The sequence below is a fragment of the Amblyraja radiata genome, chromosome 32, assembly GCF_010909765.2.
Source record: "Amblyraja radiata isolate CabotCenter1 chromosome 32, sAmbRad1.1.pri, whole genome shotgun sequence".
Classification (NCBI taxonomy): Eukaryota; Metazoa; Chordata; class Chondrichthyes; order Rajiformes; family Rajidae; genus Amblyraja; species Amblyraja radiata.
Window position 1 is genome coordinate 15361082 of NC_045987.1, and position 9404 is coordinate 15370485.

Genomic DNA, 9404 nt, shown 5'->3' on the forward strand with positions numbered 1-9404 from the left:
GTTCTTTGTTTTATTCATTTTCGGACCCGTCTATCACTTGCAAGGCCAGCATTTATTGTCCATCCTTAATTGACCTAGAGAGGATGTGTTGAATCACCTTCTTGAACTGCTGGTGAAAATGTTCCTTGGGGAGGGAGTTCCTGGATGTAAGCACAGTGCTGATAAAGGACCAACAATGTATTTCCAATTCATGATATTGTGTGTCTGAAAGGGGATCCTACATCTGGTGGCCCTGCTGTTTCCATCTTTCTTGGGAATGTTGTCACAAGTTTGGGAAGTGCTGTGGAGTAATCTATCTTGGTGAGTAACCGCAGTGCATTTGTAGACAGTGCACACTGCAAGCTTGGAGCACCCGTGGTGGAGGGGATGAATGTGGTAACCATCAATGTAGCAGATCTTTTCTCGATGGTGTCGAGCTTCTTGAAATTTGTTGGCGGTGTACACATGCAAATAGTTGGAGGGTATTGCATGGAGACACAAGGAACTGCAGGTGCTGGAATCTTGAGTAAAACACTAAGTGCCGGAATAACTCAACGGGGCAGGCAGCATCTGTGGAGGGAATGGATTTGTTTATAGAAGGAACCCGACATGTGACGTTGCCCACCTATTCTCTCCACAGCTGCTGCCTGATGCACTGAGTTATTCCAGTGCTTTGTGTCTTGCAGAACTGGAATTGCTTGGACACTGAGGAGGTGAGTCAGTCTCTGCTGGGTACTCAGCCTCCGACCTGGTCTTGTAGTTGCAGATGTGGCTGTCTTTCTGTGAATTTGTGTTTTCTAGTCAAGAGGCAACACCCAGAGTATCGATGTTCTGGGACTTGGCCATGGTGCATCAAATGTCATGGGGAGTTGGTTGTGTAGGCACTTCAAACCATGCCTGCATATTGTCTTGTTCTTGAATGAATGGGCAGCTTAATTAGCTGACAAGTTCCCAATGTGCAATCATCAATGAATGTCCTTACTTCTAACCTTATGATGGGTAGGAAGGTGATTGATGAAGCCGCTGAAGATGGTTGGTCCAAGGACAGTGTCCTAAGGACCTCCAGCAGTGATGACCGGGAATTGTGAAGATTGACCACCACTTCAATCACCACAATCATCTTCCTTATTGTGAGGAATGAGTCCAATCTTTGGAGTGTTTTTGCTCTGATGCCCATTGACTGAAGCTTTCTCAGGGCACCTTGATCCCACACAGTCAAATGCCACCCGAATGTCAAGGACAGCCACTCTCACCTCACCTCTGGAATTCAGCACTCTGGCCAACATCTGGATGTGAAGAAGTCTGGAGCAGAGTAATCCTGGTGAAACCCAAACTTGGCATCAGTGAGCAGGTTATTGGCGACTGAGTGCAGCTTGATAGCACTGTCAATGACGCCTTCCATCGAGAGCGGCCTGATTAGCTGTAGTTAGCCACGAGAGATTTGTCCAATTTTGGGAACAGGAGCGGAACTGTTTGATTACCAACATAGACACAAAATGCTGGAGTAACTCAGCGGGTCAGGCAGCATCTCTGGAGAGAAGGAATGGGTGACTACCAGCATTGCTGTCTGGTGAGCTATTGCAATATCTAGATTTTATCGGCATTTCATTGGAGTGAATCAAAGTGACTGGAGTATGGCTTCTGCGATGGCATGCATTTCAGGAGAAAGCTGAGATGGAACATTTATTTGACATTTGAATAGACATGAAACCGAGAGATATGGACCGTGTACAGGCATATGGAATTGGATTAGATTGTCATCATGGTAAACTGACACCATGGGGATAAGATGCCCCTTCCTGTGCGATACTTATCTACGTTCTATGATACTTATGGGTTTAACATAGTTGCAAATGCTTCAACCATTTCTTTAGCAATTTGGGGTCTGCCGTCATTGAGGGTGGGGATATTCTCAGAGTCTCCTTCTCCTGTTTAATTGATCACCACTATTCAATGCCTGTGAGACGGATTGTGCTGCCTGTAACATGCTGTTTTTGTTGCTTATGCAATTAGTCCGTGTTACAGATTCACAATGCTGCACCTCAAGATTTGTCAGTGACACAGGGACTGCAGTCCTGATGCACAGTCGTGACCTGAAACATCGACTGTCCCTTTGCCTCCACAGATGCTGCCTAACCTGCCGAGTTCCTTCAGCTGGTTCATTCTTTTGGCTCCAGATTTTTCGGCGAGCTGGTGCTTCCTCCACTCCTTGTTGACCAAGGGTTGATCCTCTTATTCAATGAAGAGCAGTAATAATAAGCTAGTACCACCTAATAACCCTGTTCTCCCATTCATATTCCAAACAGACTCAGACCAGCTGAGCTACCCCCTCAAGGCTTCTGCTGGTTTCTCAATCATTCCATCAAGATGGGATTAATGAATAACACAAAAAGTAAACAGTGGACCTTTTAGCAATCACTGTTTAACATACACTGGTATTGGGACATCGGCTGCCTGATCATTCTCAGCTGCTCTAAGTTACTATCCTATTTTGGAACAAATCAAAGAAAATGTGGTGTGCTCTGTTGCTGCTCTGTGCCGTGCAGTTGCTGGGGACTGGAACAGCTGTCCCAACGAAAGCAAATGCTGATTTTCAGTTTTTGGAAGACTTGAATGTAAATCAGGTAATCCATGTCAGATATAACTGTGGTACACTGGGCACAAGGGCTTGTAGGTAATGCTGGAACTCTAGTGCACTGGGCAAAGGGACAGTCGTTAACTTAATAACTCTCATACAGTGGATCAAGGTCTATAGTTAGCACTGTAACTATGTAATAAGGTCTCAGAGTCTGTAGTTAATGCAGTAGTTCTAGTATATCGGGCTCAGAGTCTGTCATTAATGAGGTAACTCTAGTACACTAGGCTTGGGAGCTGTAGTTAATGTGGTCGCTGTTATCCTTGATGTGGGCTCTGGTATACTGGGCACAGGGGCTATAACTCCAGTGCACTGGGCGCAGGGACAGTAGTTAGCATAATAACTCATGCAGTGGGCAGGGGTCTATAGTTTATGCAGTAACTATGCTACAAAGTCTCAGAATATGTAGTTAATGCAGTACTTCTAGTACATTTGGCCATAGGGCAGTTAGATAATGCTGTAAATCTGCTACACTGGTCTTAGAGATTCTAATTAATTCTTTAACACTGATCTTAGTCACTGAGGTTAATTCTGTAACAGTTAAAGTGATATAAAGGACAGTATGAGTAATTATTGCAAGTATGGTGTTTGTACTAATCTGGCACATTGGGCAATGGGTAATATGATTATTCTGGTGCATTGGACTATGAGATAGTAATTAATTCAGTAATTTGATACATTAGAAAGGGGTCTGTAGTTAATTCAGTAACTGCCATGCTTTTATGCTTAGGAACTTACATGATTCTGTAACTAGTACACTGGTATTATGAACAGTATTTAATGCAGTGTCTCTGATATCCTGGCTTGTGGGATAGAAGTCGATGCGGTAACTCCAGTACACTAGCTTGTTGAGCTGTTGTTAATATTTCTAATTCTAGCTTAGCGGCTGAAGTTAATGTAATAAATCTGATCCAACTCCCTCAATTCCCCGGATATCCATACTCAAAACCCACTTAAATGTCACTATCGTATCTGCCTCCATCACCACCCCTGGCAGCGCGTTCCAGGCACCCACCACTCTCTATGTAAAAAACCATGCCCCACACATCTCCTTTAAACCTTCCCCCTCTCAACTTAAAGCTATGGCCTATAGTTTTTATCATTTCCACCTTGGGAAAAATGTGCTGATTGTCTACCCTATTTATGTCTGTCACATAATTGTATATACCACTATCTGGTCTTCCCTCAACTTCAGGTGCCCCAGAGAAAACAATCCAAATTTGGTTAGCTGCCAGTTAATAATGACACAAAATCATGAAGAACTCCCATCAAGGTGAACTAGAATTAGGCTCACATGACAGTGGTCGCTCACTGGTGGACATAGGTTTTGTTGGAAGTGGAGGAAACGTTCATCTGGGTCATTGGACAAAAATATGGAGGCAGGAAGTTCAATCTGGGTCAGCGTCTGATGGCTCTAACCTGCCGAATAAGGAGCAAGGACTGGGATGTGTGAGATCCCAAAAGAGTTCAAATTTTCCCTTGCAAGAACGCAGTAGTCTCCTTGTGGAGTATAAATTCCCATCATTCTATAACCAAGCATATTCTGCATGTGATAGACAGGAAAATGTTACAGAGGGTTGAGTAACCTTAACCACGAGGAATGGTGGTACCAGAGGAGGCAGAGAAATGAGTCTGAATAAAACGGATAAATAGAAAAGGAGTTGGCTGTTGGTGGGAGTTGTGATTTTTTGCCCTAATGGCAGCACAGAATTGATTGGGTTATATTGTAACTTACTGAAAAGGTGGATAGTGTGTTTCATCCTTTAGAAAGTGTTTTTATTTATTTCAGCCTACTGAGTGCGCTTGTCTGCCTAAGATCACAACTATAATACAAGAATGAGCCCCAGCTGGCTTGCATAACAACGATCAATACTTAATTCAATATTTATTTCTAAATCTCCTGAAGTGTGTTCAAAACTAGCACGAGGCTGGATTTATGATTTCCAGCAAAATGCAATGTTGGTCAATCGTCCCAACGGTATACATGCAGTGAATTAATAGCAATTGAGTTTAATAATGCAGGGAAATGTCAAGCCGTTACTTTGATTCTCGAGATAGATACAAAGTGCTGGAGTAACTCCGCGGGTCAGGCAGCATCTCGTGAGAAAAAGGATAGGTGACGTTTCAGGGCGGGACCCTTCTTCAGACTTTGATTCTAGATTTGGGGTTAGCTGAATTCCACCCAATGATTAAGTCATCAAATGAGTAATGTGATAGGAGTGAATGGTTGCAACATCAGCTTTCAAATCACTGGAGGGAGAGATCTAGTTGCCATTTAAAAAATCCATCCACGGTTTGAAGTAAGAAGCGATATAAAATTAAATGATAAACAACATAAAAAGGTGAAATCTCCGTTTACCTCAGGAACTTGCAGTGTTTATATTAGCTCATCCCAAGGATCAGTGTCTAATCAAATCGGAATGTTTTCTTCCTTCTTTCTGTGCAGGCTCGTACGAGGAGAACAGTCGAAGACACAGAAGGATCTGGTTTTGGGGCCATTCAGGCGAATGAAGGTGGGTGCAGCACTGGGTTCAGCAAAGGGTGAACCACCGCACTAATTGCTGCAATCAGCAGGACTCGGAGGAGGAATGGGGTAAATCAGCAGTTAGAACATTAAATGCAAGGCAGCAACAGGCAGCTGCAGCACTGGGCGCACACAGTTCACAGTATTGCTATGTCTCAGCAAATGGGCTGAGTGCCAGATCTGATCAGTATTTGCTGCAGAACTGGGAACAGAACTAGTGGCATCGCCACACTGGGGTATTGGAGGCTGGGACACTCACAACATTGGAGCTGTACAGTATGTAGACTGCTGAATCCTGGCTGTGCGAGCCAGATTTCAAACGCCCTCTGGGTAAAAATACCTCTGGTCACATCTTCCCACTGGCCTAAAAGGTTTTCAAACAGTTTTTAGTAATTTTACATACTTGCTCCTTTTCATTAGACTTTTGGAAGCTGAACATTTCTAGGAAGTTACTTTTGTCTCCCACTGTGAAGAGAGAACCAACGTTTTTGGTAATTGCTCTGATGTAGCTTTGTTACATCTGAGCCACGATAAAATTCACCCATTTCTGACTATAGGGAATCTCAATCATACCTCTCTTAAACTACTCAGCTTTAAGGAGAGCATACCCAGCTTCTGCTGTCTCATTTTGTATCTGAAGATCTTTATTCCTGCACCCATCCAGGGATCAAAGTGAGGGGAGATCTGTCCCTAGGTGTTCCAGTATTGTGGGCTAAGGTGACCTGCTTCCTGATTCTCTGAGATGTGGTTTGTATGTTTTGTATATTTGTTCATATTAACATTGATTTCCCTTTTGTACCAAGAATCCTGCCAACTTGCGCCTGATTCTGGAGCTTGCTTCCAGAGCTTACGCATGTTCTTCTACAACCAATCCTCGATGACCTGTGAAACATTTAATTATGGTGGCTGCCTCGGCAACAAGAATAGGTTTGTCACTGAACAACAATGTTTGCAGACATGCCGGACTGTAGGTGAGTTACTGAGCACCAGCTACCCTTGGTAAACATCTCATGGTATTTGTGAATGCATATTCCCATGCCTATAAAAGCAGAGTTAGTCAATAATTGACTCTCAAAGAAGATACAAAGTGCTGGGGTAACTCATCGGGTCAGGCAGCATCTCTGCAGAACATGAAGAGGCAATGTTTTGAGTTTCTTCAGACCGATCCATGTTCTCCAAAGATGGCGCCCGACCTGCTGAGTTACTCCAGTATCGAATCATACAGTGTGCCGAACTTGCCCATGACAACCAACATGCCCCACTTACACAAGTCTCATCTGTCTGTGTTTGGCCCATATTCTTCTTAAACATATCCAAACCATGTACCTCTCTGTCCAAATGTCTTTTAAATGTTGTGATGGTACCTCCTTCAACGAGCAGCTCATTCCATATACCCACAAGTTGCCCTAGTGTTTCTAATTAATCTTTCCCCCTTACTTAAAACCCATGTCCTCTGCTTCTTCATTCTCCTACTCTGCGTTAAAGACTGTGCATTTACTGTATCTATACACTCATGATCTTATACACCTCTAAAAGGTCATCCCTCAACCTCCTGTACTCCAAGGAATAGTTTCCTCACCACCAACAAAAACTGGCATGTGGTCTCAGTAATGGAGAGTGCATTTGGCTGCGTAGAATCATCTTGAATAACAGAACTGTTTAGGACCAGTTAATAATGATGTTACAATCTATCAGAATGGTATCGGTGTTACAGGGTCTACTCCCAGAGTTTGAACCAGTTTAACCTCTGTCATTAATGCTGCTTCTTATCCCTCTTCTCTCTTTCTGTCACAGCTGCCTGCAGATTGCCCGTAGAAATTGGCTCTTGCAGAATGAGCATCAAACTCTGGGCATTTGATTCTGTTAATGGCAAATGCATCACCTTCAAATACGGTGGGTGTGAAGGAAACGGAAACAGGTTCTACACGGAGAAGGAGTGTATGGAGTATTGTGACCCAATTCCAGAAGGTACAGATTGTTACTGAGCCTCTTGTTCCCACGAACTCTGGCTGATAATAACTCTTAGCTGATTCATCTCATTGCTTTAGCTCCATGGGTTTAGACGTCCTCAAACAGGATCACACGCCACAGGCATGCCTCTGTTTTATTTTCAGCAGTTTACTCAGTTATACAGCACGGATACAGGCCCTACAGCCCAACTTGTCCAGGCCAATCAAGATGCCTATCTAATCTAAATACATTTGCTTGCAATTGTCCAATATCCCTTGAAAGGTTTTCCAGCCACGCATGTCCAAATGTCTTTTGAACTGTAATTGTACGCAGCACTAACATCTGTGTACATCCACTACCCTGTGTGAAAAGCATGCCCTTCAAATACCTTTAAACATTTCCCCTCTACCTTCAACCCAAACTCTCTATCAATGCCCATCACTTTGCCTTCGTCATTCCTTTTGATCATCTCCTTAAAAAAAAGACATCATTTTCATGAGATGTGATTTCCCACGCAGAAAGTTGTGCTTAACTATCCCTAATCAATCCTTGCCTTTCCAAATCCAAATAAATCCTGTCTTCTCAGAATCTCCTCCAGTAACATTCACACCGCAGATGTTTGGCTCACCGACCTATAGTTCCCTGCTTTGTCCTTGCAGCCTTTTTTAACTAATGGCACAACATTAGCTGACCCCCAGTCTTCCAGTACCTCACCCCTGGCTGACGAAGATGCAAAGATCTTCTCCCTTGTTTGTTTCCCACAACGTCCTAAGATATCTTTGGTCATGCCCTGAGTATTTAGCTATCTTTATGTGCTTCCATTATGAAACCGCCAAAACCTCCTCTTTCCTAATTGAATATGTTATTGGGTATCCCTTGAACTCACTAGCGTACATGTCCTTCACCATGGGAGATACAGACGAGGCTCCACACAGATTACTGCACTAATTCTTAATGGGACATACTTTCCCCAAGTTACTCTTTTGTCCTTAACATTCTTTTAGTTCCAAATACCCTTTTGCTCTTCATCTGCCAGGGATATTTCACAGACCCTTTTTTTCCCTCCTTAAGTTGAAAGAGGTTGAAGTTTGGAGTGGGCCCACACGTTTGAGGGAAGAAATAGAAGTGGATATCCTTCATGGGGTATGTGGCGGAGGTCAGGCGGTATCATTAGAGGTACTGAAAGGAACTCAGAAGGATGCACCAAATCCAAGAGGATCCTCCAAGGAGCCACACTGTTGTCTCCAAACTGTGATGAGCCCAAAGGTAAACATTTCTTTCTCTTTTCCAGGGGAGGAAGAGCTTCTGACTGTTCAATAGAAATCCTAAGTTCAAGAACAACACCAGAAGTAATCATTAGAAACGATAATTTGAAGCCGTGGCTCACACCAAGAACATGTATCTGATGCTAAAGTCAACTGGTAGAGACAGCAAGGTTGCTTGTGCTCGCTTTCAACAGAGTGACCATGTTCTTTCACAAAGTCATCAATAAAAATAAAACAATCAAATGAATTTGTTGCCTTTCTCCTGAATGTGATCGTTAAATGTGTACAATTAGTTCCACACAAGGAACTCCCAGGGTCTTTCCTTGAATGTAGTTTTTTTTGTATCGTGTACTGTTAGTTGGGAGGATGTAGTAGTTTGAAGGCAGTGTGTAGAGTTGGGTGTAAGCACCAGGATACTTTCTGTATCATTTATGGGATGCTGTGGGTGGTTTGTTGCATTAACAGTGAATGGATTAAAAGATAGATTTTGCATTCTTTGTAGAGGAGTGTGTGTTATTTTGTAAGTAAATGTACTGTATATGTAATTTGCAAGACTGCATGTGTAGATCGTAATAAAAAACTCAGCAGGTGAGACAGCATCTGTGGAGGCAAAAGGTTAGTCAATGTTTTGGGTTGACAGCCCGCCTCTGTCCTGAATTACTGCACTGAGTTCCTCCAGCAGTTTTTTGTTCCAGATTACAGCATCTGCAGTCTGTGTCTCCTGGGTAGATTGCAGGATGTATGCATCTGTTCAGGTTTGTGATGTTGGGTGTGAGCTATTTAAAAGGTAGGTTTGCAGGGAGAGACGTTATTCATTTGGAAGATAACATGTGGAATTAATGGAGTGGAATGTGTGTGGTCTGAAGGATGTGCACGTGTGATCTGTCCTGTCAGAGTGTTACGTTTGTTGGCTGAGTGCAAGTAGCTTGTATGTAAGGAGTGTGTTTAATTTATGACAAAGCAATCATTAGCTAGTAGAATGGGTGGAGGTAAATTGAAGGTTGGGCATGTATAGTTTATACATTAGGAGTCATGTAATGCCACGTTTGAT

General features: G+C 43.1%; 1 protein-coding gene across 2 annotated transcripts; it reads left to right on the forward strand.

Moving 5' to 3' along the window:
* The first annotated feature begins 2369 nt into the window (after nt 1–2369).
* Nucleotides 2370–8600, forward strand: LOC116990830 (inter-alpha-trypsin inhibitor-like). 2 transcript variants are annotated; one of them, XM_033048863.1, is made up of 5 exons: nt 2370–2603; nt 5061–5127; nt 5942–6109; nt 6933–7106; nt 8380–8600. In XM_033048863.1, exons 1-5 carry the CDS (start codon nt 2490–2492, stop codon nt 8406–8408), a joined length of 552 nt encoding a protein of 183 aa, XP_032904754.1. In that variant the 5' UTR covers nt 2370–2489; the 3' UTR covers nt 8409–8600. The 2 variants fall into 2 exon arrangements, with proteins under 2 accessions (XP_032904754.1, XP_032904755.1); XM_033048864.1 differs by having other exon boundaries at nt 2401–2594; nt 5058–5127.
* Nucleotides 8601–9404: the final 804 nt, after the last annotated feature.